At 36.4% G+C, this 16834-nt stretch overlaps 1 protein-coding gene across 1 annotated transcript; it reads right to left on the bottom strand.

Annotated features, from left to right (window-relative positions):
* Positions 1-3787: 3787 nt before the first annotated feature.
* LOC127626481 (beta-hexosaminidase subunit beta-like) lies at positions 3788-16525 on the bottom strand. Its single transcript, XM_052102277.1, has 14 exons — positions 16232-16525; positions 15938-16086; positions 15558-15623; positions 14266-14312; positions 14040-14150; positions 12042-12143; positions 11244-11376; positions 10427-10607; positions 9465-9551; positions 9173-9245; positions 8607-8781; positions 5870-5960; positions 5543-5647; positions 3788-4063 (listed from the first exon to the last, which is right to left on the bottom strand). Exons 1-14 carry the CDS (start codon positions 16471-16473, stop codon positions 4000-4002), a joined length of 1626 nt encoding a protein of 541 aa, XP_051958237.1. The 5' UTR covers positions 16474-16525; the 3' UTR covers positions 3788-3999.
* Positions 16526-16834: the final 309 nt, after the last annotated feature.

Here is a 16834-nt window from a genome sequence, read left to right as displayed (position 1 = left end):
ATGCGTTAATTGTTCACGTGTTGTCAATGTATTGTTATCGCGTTGACAACATGTTGATTTCACCTGATTCTGAGCCATTTGGCCACTTGTCCAGTTTGAACTGGTGATTGTTATACTTTCCCATTGGCTTCTGAGTAGTAGGGTTAAACCATTTCTGTAAGCCTCTCTTCCTTTTCCTTTTATGTGTAGCCTATAACAATTTTATATTTGGATTGCAGTTTTAAGACTTAAAATAAATTATTATTATTTTCATCAAGATAAATTGCCTCCTTTTGCTCCTTTACTGCCTATTTTGGTAAACAAACACATCAGAGAGAATTCATGCTTTTTTTCAGCATTTTAATTTAATTTAGGGCTTTGACCAGCAGAGGGCACATTGTGACTAATTATGGGGCTTGTTAAAACCTAAACGGACCTCTTTTTGTTTAGACATTAAGCACTTAAACATATGTACACAAGTGATATTACCCTTTTTGATTAAATGTACAACCTTCCAAAGACTGTCAGGATTAAAATGAAAGTTTGTAATTAGGTCAGATAGTAACTGATTTGACTTTCCTAACAGCAGATGTACACTACTCTGCCAAACTCCTAGGTCATCCTTAAAATTCTTATTAAAGCCTAAAACCTGAGAAATGTTTAGCCAGTAACAGCCTATTATACATAATAAATTATATATATTAATGTGGTTCAACAGTTTTAATTGTGCCCAATATTGTGCAAATGGTCTGATGGCTCTTGTTAAATATCAGCAGACTTCACATCTAATTTTTTGGCAATTAAATCATGAGTCTGGCTATCCATAGCTGCTTTCACACTGCATTATTTTCTGGGAGTATTGTCTCGCTGTACGAAAGGTACGGAGCGTGAAAGGGGGGTCTGATTTGATCCACCTCTGCACCAGGAACATGGGTAGTAACAGAGATGGAACAATGTCTGTGTGAAAAGCCACAGCCAGCATGCTGGTGTTGTGTCTTTTTCTGTCACACCGCTGGTTCCGGAAAATCGCATCACTATGTGAAAGCATGGTTGCGGGATTATGCTGCAAGCTTTTGTTTAGTATGAATGAGCGAATGCGGCATATTGGAGATACTGGGGAAATGAAAAATCCGGTGCATCAAGTCTTATGTTTTTTATAGCTTATATATTAGTGAGAACATGTAAGACAGAAACTATGCCGTGTATTAAGCATGTTGAAAGTAAATCCATCTTGAAGCGTCTTCAAGCCTGAAAGCCTTGACAACAGCCATCAAATCCATACACTATATCAGTCATAAAAAACTATATAAATACAAAATAAAAGTTTAAATTGCACTTTAATAAATCAATCCATGTCTTTTCACTCTGTTTTATTTTCAGAGACAGAAATTAAGCAGGATGACCACTGCTCCACCCGGCTTAATTTTTGCTAAGGTGCTGGAAGCATCAATGAGTCCAAAGTGATAAAAGAGATATCAGCACACTTAAATCTATGCAGTGTATCAGTTTATTAAGCTTTCGGTCTAACGGATCTTCATCAGAGCATACATAACTCAACATTGGATAGGCAGGCAGAAATAGCCAATCACATTCCAGTCACTGGCAGTACCAACACATCTGTGCATGCCAATAGACTGTAAGTCTATATGCAAACTCTGATGACAGAGGCTCCTCTTCCTGTGAATTGAGGTTTTGAGTACTGAATGGCGTACTGCGATGCATGCCAATAGAAGCCTTACTTGCCCCTTATAATAGTACAGTACAATCTAATCACAAAGTAAATGGGGATTTGAGAGGGATCAGGCTTGAGCCATCATAAATCAGAAGTCCCCAGATCTATAAGAAAAAAGCATCTCGGAACAAAGGGCTAATGGATAGTTATCAGGTGAGGGGCACCACAAACCATAGACCCTAAACTGTACATGAGAGATGAAGAAAAGAAACTTCTGGATTACAGCACAACACATATCAAAATCCACGTTGAGGATTTTCCCTTGTTGTTTGGCACTGGGCACAATTGCCAGATGGATTATTCCCATCTTTTAGAGGAGCTAAAATATTCTGTTTAGAACATGCCTTAATGTTAGCCCTGCACCAGCTTGTTGCACAAGTTAGGACCTCTTCTATAGACAAAGAGGGGAGGATCCTTAAAATGCTGGGTATGCTAATGCTTATGCCGGATCAGAGGCCAAAATAGGCCAGTATTTAAGAATAGTGTTCTGACAGAGTAACATTTACCCTATTTTACACTTTTTTGTAAAAGATCAAACTAAAATTTAAATGCAACTTGGTAAGCCTCATCAATGCACTGTAAAGAGTAGGCTCTGTCCCAAAAGCTTTTTTTTTTCTTTCATTGCAGCAGCTTTATCAATTAGTTCCTCATTAGAATGACATCTGAGCCTAAATGACTCTTGGGTATATAAACCATATTCCAGAGCTCAATGAGCACTGCTGGCTAAGCAGATCTGTTTATCTGTTTATTTTTTATATAAGGCTGCCACTGCATAATTCGATCCACATATCCAAAAAAGACAAACATTTATGATCATATTCAACTAAGGTCAGGAGGTCTCTGTTAGTGTTAAAAACATAACTGTGTAAAAACAAAAACATATAAATTAGCATATTCCAGTGCAAATGTAGAACCCATCAATGTTCCTTTACATTGTAGAAAGAAATCTCCAATGGAGAAGTAGTTCAGTTTAAGGACTAAATCAGCTCACAAATAAATGTACAGGGTGGTGGTGCAGTCTTAAATAATACTCAAGAGCCTCAAGACCTCTTACAAGGAAGATATTTGTGTAGAGGCTTTCCAAATCTAAGGTGGCCAGAATAACATCATTGGGTAACTTTTTTAATGTTGATATCTTGTTGTATATAAATCAATATTTAATATATGATGGAAGCCTGTGAACAGATGGTTTAAGAAAATTATCAAAATAATTAATTAATAGATAATGGCTCTATTAGACAATCATTGATGGCTATAATAGTTTGGCCTTTGGGTTTAATCAACCAAGTAGAGCAACTGTTGCAGGCAGCATGATAGAATGGCCTATCAGAAGGACTCCCTCATTGCCTAGATCAGATCTGCTCATATTTGGCTGCTTCAACTCAGTTTTGATTATACTGAATTCTCAGTAAATTATTATAATTACACAATTTGTGATTATGTCTTACATTTAACTAACTGTGCATCAGAACACTTATAATAAATTAGGTAGCCTATATTCCAATTATTTTGAACTACCTAAAATCAGTGCATATAACCTTAAAAATTTGGAGCTTCTGATACTGGTTTCTAGTGTTGTAATACTAAAAATCGCCTGCTTTCATGTGAAGCGATTGAGACTTGTAAACGACCAGTCACGGTCACTGATCTATATATATAACTGCATATTATTTTTATGTTTAGTGAAGTATATTTTATCCCCATCATTATTGAATCCTCATATTATATTTACATTGTTATTGTATGCATTGCATAGACATGCTATTGTAGTAACTGAGGCTGGACAATATAGTATGTCTTCTATTGAACTTGTATCAGCCGTATCTGATAACCTCTTAAATTGAAAATTGTAGTACAATTCAAACATTAATAGTAGATAAAACACTTTAAAAATCCTACTGGTGGTGGCTGAGTAAAGTCCCCTATTCTATATTTAAATGTGCTTTCAGTGTCGTGTCATTTAAGTGTGAAATCTTTTTTTTTAAAAACGAGCCGTGAGAAAAATAATTGTTAAATAGAAGCACTTACTACAACATGAGTCTTTAAATTCCAAATGTAAAATTTATTAAGAGAATTTATCATACATTCGTCTTTTAACAAAACATAACTACAAAAGAAATCAAAATTTAACTGCTTATTAAAATAAAAATTAAAGTCCTGGATAACTGGCTCAGTGTGCAAAAATAGCAAACCACGATTACTTGAATGGCCAACATGATTCTGATTTATCAGTGCTTTTAAAAAGTTTCCTCTTTTTCCCTTTTATTTTCCATTTTCAATCCGTAAGTTCACCAGCCCTTGTACTCATGACGACAGTGGCCAGTAAATAGAGGTTCTGCAGCAATTCCTCTCCTAATGGACAGAAAGAGCGGGGAAAAAAAAAAATTCAACTGTGAAATATACAGCTCTGGAAAAAATTAAGAGACCACTGCAAAATTAACAATTTCTCTAGGTTTACTATTCATAGGTATGTGTTTGAGCATGTGCATTTTTGTTTTATTCCATAAAGTGCTGAAAACATTTCTGGGGTGATGATCTGGGGATGCTTCAGCAAGGCTGGAATTGGGCAGATTCGTCTTTGTGAAGGACGCATGAATCAAGCCACGTACAAGTTTATCCTGGAAGAAAACTAGCTTCCTTCTGCTCTGACAATGTTCCCAACTCTGAGGATTGTTTTTTCCAGCAGGACAATGCTCCATGCCACACAGCCAGATCAATCAAGGTGTGGATGGAGGACCATCGGATCAAGACCCTGTCATGGCCAGCCAAATCTCGAGACCTGAACCCCATTGAAAATCTCTAGAATCACACGCCATCAAACATTTTTTTTGCCAGCAGTGGCATAAAGTCACCCAACAGCAATGTGAAAGATTATTAGAGAGCATGCCAAGAGGCATGAAAGCTGTGATTGAAAATCAGGGTTATTCCACCAAATATTGATTTCTGAGATCTTCCCAAGTTAAAACATGATTACTGTGTTGTTTAGAAATGAACATGAACTTGTTTTCTTTGCATTATTTGAGGTCTGAAAACACAGCATCTTTTTTGTTAATTTGAACAGTTGCCATTTTCTGCAAATAAATGCTTTAAATGACAATATTTTTATTTGGGAGACATTTTGTCAGTAGTTTATAGAATAAAACAAATATTTTCATTTTACTAAACACATACTATAAATAGTAAATCCAGAGAAACTGATAATTTTGCAGTGGTCTCTTAATTTCTTTCCAGAGCTGTGTATGTATATGTGTGTATATATATATATATATATATATATATATATATATATATACACACACCAATCAGCCACAACATTAAAGCCACCTGCCTAATATTGTGCAGGTCCCCCTCGTGCTGCCAAAACAGCACCAACCTGCATCTTAGAATAGCATTGAGATGCTATTCGTCTCACCACAATTGTGCAGAGTGGTTATCCGAGTTACCATAGACTTTGTCAGTTCGAACAGTTGTGGGTTGGTGCTGTTTTGGCGGCATGAGTTGGACCTACACAATATTAAGCAGGTGGTTTTAATGTTGTGGCTGATCTGTGTGTGTGTGTGTGTGTATGTATGTATATATATATGTGTGTGTGTATATATATATATATATATATATATTTTCTCTCTTTTTTTTTGAATGCCTGGCAATCATTTAAAAGATTTGAAGCTAAGCTATGTGTGTGTTAGTTCAAACAGCTAGTAAATAAATGATCTGAACCATCTTTTATAGATTATTTCTAATATATTTTCAAAAGTTCTGTTTCAGCTATTAATTAGGAAAAAAAGTGAGTCAGTTGATTATTTAGCCATAAACTGTAATAATTTGACTCACTTGACCATGCGGCAGCGATGCTGAGCCAGGCGATTGTAGGCATTCCCGAGGTCTGTCACACTCTCATCACTCCATAACCTCTCAGCAACAGCACTGGCTCTGGGCCTGCAATGGCACAATAAACACATTTATTATAATAATTATAACTAAATTTCCAAATCAATACTAGTTGTCGTTTCAAATTTTGGTGCACACTCCTAGCATTATTAAGTTCATTAACTATTTGTGAAATATTACAATTATAATAAACTTTAATAAAATCTATGGTTCGTCTTGGCTTTGGTACAACTGAAAGATATATTTTTTTAAGTAATGTTTCAATCATACCAGAGTCGGGGAGTGAGGTTGGTAGCGTCCACATACTCTCCCCAGAGACAAGCCTCTCCACCAATCACCAGCTTCTTCTGTGCATCTGAGCCTGGGGTCAAAATGTCAATCACAGTTTAAAAAAAATAAATTATAATAATTCAGGGGACATAGTATTTTTTTACGGTTTAAGCAAATGTTATAAATTACTGAAATTAAAACCATAAGTCCCCTTAAGAGGCAAAGAGTTAGTCCTGTTTGAGACTGAATTGAGTAGTCTGGCTCTAGGTCTGTTTTAAATGTGTGCCAAATTATAATTGACAGATTATACATATGCACACTTCCTCATTTGCCTGAATACAATGACAAAGCAAACCATTTAAACTGGGTCTTGGGTGATTACATACATAACCCTTAGTCTGTGCCATGGCCATATGACAAGCATTTCTTCCTCTGAAAGAAAAGTTGTTTGCGGTGCCATTACTTTGACCACACTTTGGATTAAAAGAACTGATACTCAGTGATTTAAGGATATGAAAATATTTGCTACTCACAAGTCAAAAACAGTTGCCCTTGATTCAGAGTAGATGACCCTCATAAAATCAAAATCTATTGTCCATACTTACCTTGGTTACAGTGAACAACAGAAAAAAACTGATTCACCCATTCAAACAATCTACTATACCTCTAAAAACTGTCCAACTTAACTCTACGTAATCATGCACTATGCAATTAGTGCTGTTAAACACTGAACTTTTACTCTAAACTGAACAAAAAATTACACCAGTAAAATTTCAGGGGTCGGCTTTGTAAATGTTCACCCAGTCTTGGCCGTAGCATATTCGGTAAAGGTACCAGGGTGTGGAGAGCAGAAAATTGAACCGGCTGCTGTTACCCACAACATCTCATCCTTGTAGTGTGGCCTTTCTTTCCACACATGGATCTGTGTGTCACCTTTCAGATACATGTATACACATACATGCATGTATAACACAAACAATCATACGTACAAAAATCCTGAACACCATTTAAGATCTTTACAAGGCATTTCATGCTTTGTGTCACAGATAGTCGATAGTTAATGCACAATACATCTATAACCGACTACTGTTATGCTAGTATTTATGTATGTATGTGAATGTATATATCATGGTTTGAGGTGAATGTGTTTTTGTATTATTTTTTGTTTTAATCACAGATATATAGGCTGCAGAGTTGTGGTCACAATGAACTTCTCTGTGGAAATAAAGCTAACAGAACTCAAAGCGCATCCTGAGCTGAGATGTCTTGGGTAATTTGCAGCACTCGGACAATACTGTTCTTTCAAAAACAAAAGAGACAAAAACAGACAGAAAGAGTGAAAAACATTTACATGCGCATGTTCCACAAAACTGCACGCCTCCGTAAAAACAGCATGTCATACATGTGCATAGATGGCTTTTCTGTCATCTGTTCTTAATAATATAATAAAGTGCGTTTCTTCAAGCACATGTCTGTGTGTCTATGGGGAAAATTATTTTGAATATTAATAATAATAAAATACATTCATGGGAAAACGAGCAAAATATCGTTGAGATCGTTGTCTGTCAGCACAACCCTAATGTGCAATTCTCTCTATAAATTAACAAAATGTTCAGACAGTCTACTTACTGGTTTTTCTGAAACATTTGCGTTAAAATGTATATTTTAAAGGCTCATTATTATGGTTTAGTATTGCTCTGTAGTGTAGAACAGTGTTAGCAATACTACTTAAAACATCCTTTCTCAGCCCTGGAACTCAAACCATTTTCTGATGCCCCCCAAAATATATATTTGTAAGAAATGTAATTATTACCATAAACATGCAACAACTAGTTGACTAATGGCTTAAACTAATGACTACTAGTCTAGTAAAATCTTTGGTCAGGGGCAGCCCTGAAATATGTTTTCAATAACTCACAAGATGATATCTAAAGAAAATGCATTTGATCGCACACAACCTGTCTGTCGCCAGTGGCGACTAGATTATAAATTAGTCGCAATCAATTATTTTTGGTCGCATTTGCAGCCATTGGCTCTCTTTAAAAATTTGGCCTGTCCTGTGTTCAACAGATCCAATGTTCAATGGGAATTATTTATTGTTAACTGAAAAAGCTTTTTGTACCTCTTTGTTTTACTTAGGAATGCTTAAAAATATACAGTGATCTGATGACAAAACAAGGTATGTTGCAAAATATCGGCCTACAGTTTTTTGTTAAAATCGGTGTTTGTATCGGCCACAAATGTTCATATTGGTGTATCCCTACAAAATAGTTAAATTATACTGTAACATCTATGAAGACTAGTGTAGAACGTTTTAGCAGTGGTGTTGGCATTTTGGGTTTACTGATGTTTTCTAATGACAAGCAGCAAGCAGTGTGAAAACTGGAACATTTTCAAGGTGGAGGAGTGTTCTTGGCCAATAAATGGGCGATAACTATTGTTATGTATTTTTGTCTCACTAGTGATCATTCAAAACCAAAATAGCAACAGACATCTTCCACTAGCCTTCTGGATAAATGGGTCATCCCTACCCAAAGCACATCATAAAGTTACAACAAAGGCAAAACCAAACCACAATTGCTAAATCCAATAAGCCTATACATAAGCCATCTATCTACGTCTATGCAAACGGTGTATAACTGGAGTTCCTAAAGGGTTGCATTTAAAACCCCTTGAATAGAAAAGAGATTAAACAGGTATTAGTGGTGCTAAATTAAACAATAAGAGTTTAACTGACCCTTAAAATTGAGTGGCTCAACTTTGTAGTAGCGCTGCCAGTCCTGTCCATAGCTAATGTAGTCCAGGTACCAAGGGGCGGACAAAATGGTTGTAAATCCTGCCCCAGTCACATTCTGTAGCTCCTCCACCATATTGTTTGACATCCACACCTCCACAACAGTGTCACCCTTCAGCTGGAACATGCATAAAGCACATGATGTGCCATCAGTGCAAATTGTAATTAATGCATTTTTAACCCCTTTGCTGTTAACTTGTTAGTGGGGAACCAGCAAGATCTACATGCAAGCGCAGCTTTTTAGTAGTAGCAGTGCCTTGTGGAAAGGTGAACAAGCAAGCACGTTTATGTATGTCATGTTATCTGTTACTGAGAGGGTTAAAAGAAAACAAGCTTATGCTGTGATTTAAGTCACAAAGCATTTGTTTTTATGCAGTTACTAATTTGTATACAGTGTTTAAAAAGAGAATACATAGAAAAATAAACACATTAATATGAATATCACCTTAATGGCTCTATATTACTTCCCAAAAGCACAGCACAATCCCATTCACCGAGATGAGTCTTACCTTCACCCCGTTATCAAAGACTTCTTGCCACACCATGTAACCTTTCTTGGTAGCAGTCACAATGTCAAGTAACCTTTTTGTAAGAGAGGAATATATTAATCATAACTTTGCAGGAATCAGAATGCAATCTGAAAATTAATAGGTAGAATGTAAATTGGCTTGCAATATAAATATTACCATATTTTGAAAATGTATAGCCCTTATCCAAGTACAACTGTTCAAGAACTAAGTACAACTGTTTCTGTGTGTCCCTCATATAACTATAGACTTCCTGACTTATTAGATCTCTCACCTCTGAATGTAGAAGGACTCCAGTTTGCTGTAGTCTGTGCCAAAGCCCTGCTGCTCCATAAACATAAGAATATCAGGATTGGACTTCCTACAAGAACAGTAAAGGAATGTTCCAGGTTTAATAAGTTAAGCTCAGTCGACAGTATTTGTGGCATAATGTTGATTACCACACAAAATATTATTTAGACTCGTTACTCCTTTTCTGTAAAAATGCCAAAACAAATAAAACTAGGTTACAGTGAGGCACTTACGATGGAAATTAATGGGGCCAATTTTTTGAGTTTAAACAGAAATGTGAAGCTTATAATTATATAAAAGATTAATTATTTTGTTAAACCGTGTGTTATTTGAGCTGCAAAGTTGTTTAAATCCTCATTTTTATGGTCATTTTAGGGGTTTCGTGTTTATGGCATTATGTTATCATAAACAAAAGGTTAAGGTTAGCGAGCGATTTTATCACACTGAAATCATGTTAACATGCACACTGCTTACATTTTGTGGCAAGACTTTTGAAACACTGAGTATATTTACGTTTACGAATTGGCCCCATTCACTTCCATTGTAAGTGTCTCACTGTAACCCAGATTTTAGCTTTTTTTAAAGAAAATTATTTTTGTGGTAATCAACACTATGCCACAACTGCTGTAAATTGAGCTTAGCTTGTATGGAACCCATAACATTCCTTTAAGTGGAATGCAAGCATGGTAAAAGTAGTATGGTAGTATTCTATTCCGAACATGGCCATGGCACTTAATGGAAAGCAAGCTAGTATGTTGTTTTTCAGTTTCATAAACTAAACAGTTTTTATTCTCCATAATGACTTGGCTTAGCTGTTTTATTTCACAGTTAATTTGTGTGATATAAGGTATGTTTATTTTCATTTGAGTTAATATTAAAGAAAATAATATAGGTTACTGAAAGCAGATGAAAGTGATTTGGGTAAGAAGCTTCTCTCATTCTTACCAGCAACTGAAGTTGACCTCATCTCCCCCCAGGTGAATGTAGGCATCAGGGAAGACGCTGCTGATCTCTTTGAAGAACTGGGCCATGAACTCATAAGTGGAGTTCAAGATGGGGTTCACTGGCCCGAATGTTCCAGATGGAGTAGAGCCAGAATAACAGGGAGTTAGCAGATCCTTCTGGCCTGGTGGAGGAAGAGACAGATAGAAAGAATATTTAATTGTAATATTAATAATTAGTAACTGCTGAATAAAATGTGAACAAATGGTCATAATGTCATCATCAAATAAATTAATGCTCACTGTTGAAACCAACAAAATGACTAAACAAAAATAAACTGATGACTTATAATCAGTGTGTATACGATTACAGAGTAATTACTGTAATGAAATTGTTTGTGTCAAAGTAATGTAATACATTTACAATTATTGTAATCAGAATACAGTTACTTAATTTCAATTAAAGTAATTACTAAAGTAATGTGTACTGTATAATACTTTTAAAATATGAATATATATGTTAGTCTGTTAGCGTTTCTGTGGCAGCTGAATGGTGTGCGGCAATGAATGAGGAAATATAGACATTTTAAATTTAAGTGGAAAACAAAACTTTTCTAGGAAGTGATTTAGAAAGTAACTTAAGTAAAATATTAGTAATGTGATTACTATTTAGATTAAGTAATCAGTGAAGTAATTTTTAACATTTTTGAGAGAAGTAATTTGTAGTGGATAATTTATTTTTAGTAACTTGCCCATCACTGCTTATAATGTACATTAATCTATTAATAAAAAGCAATGATGTATAATGATCACTGACTGACCGTTGCCCCAAGACTGTGTGTGTCCTGGGGTGTCAAACTCAGGGATGACCCGGATCCCCCTCATGCGAGCAAACTCAATGACCATCTTCACATCAGATGGGGTGTACACATGTGTATATGGGTGATAGGCTCCCTGTCATAGAGAAAGCAAATAGGGAGACTGTGATACTTGCACAATCACTTTCCCAGAGAGTTTTCTAGTAATAGCAGTGGCAGTGGGGTTCAATAGCCAAAGCATGTAAACATTCAATGTAATGCGTTTGATTTTAGTTGAAATTACAACTACACTAAAGGAAATGATACAGGAATTGACATGCTTTCTATAGCAGCATCTACTACAGAAGTATTTTTCTATGGGTTTTTTTCTCCACTGATCACATGATTTCTCTTACCGTTTGCTTCCAGTGCAGCAAATATAAAAAAAAAATGAAACAGTCATTCCTCATGGCTTATCTTGTTTTAAGCCTATCAATAAATCTGGAATTTACTGCTGTGTTATTATGGCTTGAACCATCTGCTTGTGTTAACTTATTTAAGTGGTGTTGGCCACCACCCATAGTTATAGAGTTGAATCCACCTTCAACAGAACTGTCAACACCCTGACTGTCACATGTAAAAACTGATCAATGGAATGTGTCACTATATATAACCCAGAACACACTCTATAGTTACATATTCCTTAGTTTAGTAATCTAATAACAACATTATGGAAATCTACAATATATTTTATACTCTGACTAGGGACTGTAAGACAGTCAAGCCAAAATACTGTCATTTCCGGGTGCATCACATGCTCACCTTCTGACTTAACTCAGGGAAGGTACGGCTGATATAAGGAAAAGATTGATCATCCACAATGTGCCAGTGGAATACATTAAACTTGTTCATCGCCATAGCTTCCTGTGAAAATTAGACATTTCATTACAGAACATTCTAGAATAAAAAGGACTTAACATCTAACAAACAATAGGTCAAAGAAAAAAAAATAATGGTCAAACAAGATTAAATGATTCAATTAAATCTGAATTATGATAATAGCTGTGAATCACATCCAAACAGCCTTGGTTAGATTTGGTATATACAGTATGAAAGGTAATTTACTTAAAAATACAGATTTTATGTTATTGATAGGGACATTTGGTGTACTTTTTATTAAAAATGGCAAAACTACACATAATCCTAAAGGGATTACAAACTTTAACCACTGTAACATGTCCAAAGCTTTTTAGACCAGACAGGATGATGCTCATCACAAGGTGGTTTATGATTACTGTCATGTGTGTACATCAAGAACTTGACTTTCCCTTTTCACAAATAATACAACTTCTTTGAGCTATTTTAACAGACATAAGGGTAAAGCTTTCCATTTTATGTAAGATTGCACTAATAAAAAATGTGCTTAGTCACCAAAAATATTTTTTATATTGTAGGAATACACTCACCTAAAGGATTATTAGGAACACCTGTTCAATTTCTCATTAATGCAATTATCTATTATCAACTATTATCAACCAATCACATGGCAGTTGCTTCAATGCATTTAGGGGTGTGGTCCTGGTCAAGACAATCTCCTGAACTCCAAACTGAATGTCAGAATGGGAAAGAAAGGTGATTTAAGCAATTTTGAGCGTGGCATGGTTGTTGGTGCCAGACAGGCCGGTCTGAGTATTTCACAATCTGCTCAGTTACTGGAATTTTCACGCACAACCATTTCTAGGGTTTACAAAGAATGGTGTGAAAAGGAAAAACATCCAGTATGCGGCAGTCCTGTGGGCTGAAAATGCCTTGTTGATGCTAGAGGTCAGAGGAGAATGGGCCGACTGATTCAAGCTGATAGAAGAGCAACTTTGCCTGAAATAACCACTCGCTACAACCGAGGTATGCAGCAAAGCATTTGTGAAGCCACAACACGCACAACCTTGAGGCGGATGGGCTACAACAGCAGAAGACCCCACCGGTACCACCCATCTCCACTACAAATAGGAAAAAGAGGCTACAATTTGCAAGAGCTCACCAAAATTGGACAGTTGAAGACTGGAAAAATGTTGCCTGGTCTGATGAGTCTCGATTTCTGTTGAGACATTCAGATGGTAGAGTCAGAATTTGGCGTAAACAGAATGAGAACATGGATCCATCATGCCTTGTTACCACTGTGCAGGCTGGTGGTGGTGGTGTAATGGTGTGGGGGATGTTTTCTTGGCACACTTTAGGCCCCTTAGTGCCAATTGGGCATTGTTTAAATGCCACGGCCTACCTGAGCATTGTTTCTGACCATGTCCATCCCTTTATGGCCACCATGTACCCATCCTCTGATGGCTACTTCCAGCAGGATAATGCACCATGTCACAAAGCTCGAATCATTTCAAATTGGTTTCTTGAACATGACAATGAGTTCACTGTACTAAAATGGCCCCCAGAGTCACCAGATCTCAACCCAATAGAGCATCTTTGGGATGTGGTGGAACGGGAGCTTCGTACCCTGGATGTGCATCCCACAAATCTCCATCAACTGCAAGATGCTATCCTATCAATATGGGCCAACATTTCTAAAGAATGCTTTCAGCACCTTGTTGAATCAATGCCACACAGAATTAAGGCAGTTCTGAAGGTGAAAGGGGGTCAAACACAGTATTAGTATCGTGTTCCTAATAAATCTTTAGGTGAGTGTATATTTGTTTATAAAAGGAAACATTTATTAATCGACAATTTAGCTAATAAAAATGACCTTATAGGCCTATTAATACAATCATTTATGTCAAGCCAGTCATCTAAAACTCAGAAAGAATTTCATCTTACCAAATTGGCCAAGATGACTTTGAGTGGCAGGTAGTGGCGAGATGAGTCCAGGAGGACCCCTCGATGAACAAACCGGGGAAAATCCGAGATAACAGTCTTATTGATGTTGCTCTGTTAACAAGGCAGCAAAAATTATCTTTTAAATTAAAATACACCTACAGATATGATTAAAGATATAAAGTCTTAATCAAGTACATCACTGCAATAAAGGTTTACTTGAACTTACGACTCCATAGTCATCCTCATAGACCAGCTGACTGAATGTTTCCAGTCCTTACGAAAAATAAAATAAAAATACATTTATGAGAAAGCGTCCATTTAAAAATGGTCTAACATATTACATGATAAAGCGTGTGAATGCAAGATCATGTTTTGCAAGTTTTTTCATAAAGGTTTATGTTCGGATCATTAGAAGGATGACGTACTGTGATAATTAGCTTACTTAACAACTTTAAATCTAAAGCCCAGACTAGACTATGTGCCTAAAATAATTCTATCTGAATAATTCATTCTGGCTTGTACTAAGCGTCCCAGAGAAATCATAATCCACAAAACAATTGCACTTACAGACCAAAACCGTTACACTCGGTTTTCATACAATCCTAAATCAATTTGAGGAAAGAGAATGCCACAAAAAATATTTTAGGTGTTTATAGTAGATAAGTAAAATTATCAGAATCAGAATGAGGTTTATTGCCACATGTTCTCACGTACACAAGGAATCTTTATGGTGATACGAAAAACAAATGCACACAGAAAATTACAGTGAGACAGAACTTAAAACAAGGCGAGTATAAATAGACATTCAAATAATAGGACATATAACAGATGATAACATATACAATTTGAATTTGAGTTGATATCTTTTATGAACTAGTTGTTATCTACTTATAATAAGCTCCTTATATTTCTACAATATTAACCTTCTTTTCACCTTAGTAGAGCAGCAGTGGCAATAACAGACACTAAATACCTCTTTCAGTTTTGAACACAAGTCTTAAATCATTTTAACAGTGTGAGAAAGTCTATTAAAAAAACAAAAAACTAAACAACTTTGGAATTCTGTATTTGACCTATAAGGTAAGCGCTAATCAAAACATTAATGGATAAGGAGTTTTCAGGAATCTCCCTTAGTAAAGAGTGCATATTATTTAAATCGCACACAATGTAGTTTACCAGATACATTCAAATATATTACTCTAAAAAAGGGAACTTTCTAAGATCAGCACAGAGAATTATGTAAAAGCTAATTGAGCTAAAGCGTCTTATCGTTCAATAATATTATCCTTCTTTTCAGCTTTCATTAAATACCCTATATGCCATATTTAAAAAAAACACTTTGACACACAGCAGTCAAATTGAAAGCATTTAATTGTGTACAAGTTGCCTGTATCAGTCTTTCCAAAGGATTATTATACAATCAATATTTGGGGAAACATATTCCTTCAAAAGAAAAACAGAAATGTTATCTTGTTTACTACTCTTATCTGTACAACTCTATTGTGGTGTTTTGCTTACCTCGCAAAGCTCCCCATACATTCGGAGCTTTCAGTAAAGCAGAGGGTTGATATACTGTCAGCTCATCTACACAGAGAGCAGAATTGCACAGTTTATAGGTCAAAATTGAGCCAGTAAATGTTTTGAAGTTGGTCTCAATGTGTTTGACCAAAGAAGCAAAGCACTTTAATAATCTAATTTATATGGTACATTTGACGAGTTTTCTTGTTTACTTGGTCAAATGTTACTACATCGGAAGACTTCTTCAATCACGTTAATGCACCGGATTACGCCTCGAGGAGGCAGATGCCTTTTATTGGATTAGCGATCGTTGAGGCTAGATTACATGCACTGACATTAAGGAGCCGTGGATCACAGGGACGGAAAAGAAGGGAACTCACATGACTCGTCGGTCTCTACACTCGGGTAGCCGTTGCACTCTGGATCAGCTGACGTGATCTGCACCTGAAGCTCAACCAAATCTGAAGCGAAAGCTTTCTTGCGGCTCTTCTCTTGCTTCTTTTCGTCGCCAAACATGTACTCAAAATACCTGTGAAGCAAATGGTTAGTTCATAAATGAGTTGAATCAATTGAATAGAACGCCACATATTGTGATACTGTACTTCATGTTTGCTCCAATATTTGCGTCTCGCGCGATACAATATCGCCCAAATACAAAACAAATATAAAAATACCTGCGAAATGCACTCTGGAGGAGACTGCAGCTCGGGTCAGCGGTGGACCCTTTAGCGTGGACGATCTGAAAGCTGGAAGGGCTGAGTTTGAAAGAATCTGCGGACGACTGGAATTTCTGCGGCAGCGGCCAGAGAGATATTTCATCCAGCTCATTCGGTTGTCCACCAAAGTCCTCGAACAGCCACCCATGGCAAACGGCGACCGCTAAAAACAGCGGAGCAAATTTGAGCAGACAGCGCATAGTGTTCCGTGTCGTGCGATCAGCTGACTTATGTTTCTGGCGCGAAGAGCGAAAGGAATATCCGATGACTGGTTTAGGGGGTGGTGTTTACCTAAACTGCACTCACTCAATTCTTGGGACCTACAATCCAATTTTACTGTCACCACACTAATCTGACGTAGACTGCAGTGTCCAGTCACAAATATCTCTGGATTTGCAACGAGTAAAATCAGTACGAACGTTTGTGCTTAGTTGTACACTAACTGGCAAAACAGAAAACTGAAACACAGAATAACAAGAATAAATAAATTACGGAGGCCAGGGAAGGATCATGGTTCCATAACCGAGCAGCAGCAGCAATAATATGAACTAATACTTCTTT

The sequence above is a fragment of the Xyrauchen texanus genome, chromosome 3 (assembly GCF_025860055.1).
Source record: "Xyrauchen texanus isolate HMW12.3.18 chromosome 3, RBS_HiC_50CHRs, whole genome shotgun sequence".
NCBI lineage: Eukaryota > Metazoa > Chordata > Actinopteri > Cypriniformes > Catostomidae > Xyrauchen > Xyrauchen texanus.
Note: the sequence above shows the minus strand (reverse complement) of the source record. Positions and strands in the feature narration are given on the sequence as shown.

Coding starts and splice junctions, on each gene's coding strand:
- LOC127626481 (XM_052102277.1), bottom strand. CDS start 16,473: ATGCGCTGTCTGCTCAAATTTGCTCCGCTGTTTTTAGCGGTCGCCGTT. Junction 16,087..16,231: donor CTCCAGAGTGCATTTCGCAG/GTATTTTTATAT, acceptor TTTGCTTCACAG/GTATTTTGAGTACATGTTTG. Junction 4,064..5,542: donor CATCGCTGCCGCATGGTCAA/GTGAGTCAAATT, acceptor TCTGTCCATTAG/GAGAGGAATTGCTGCAGAAC.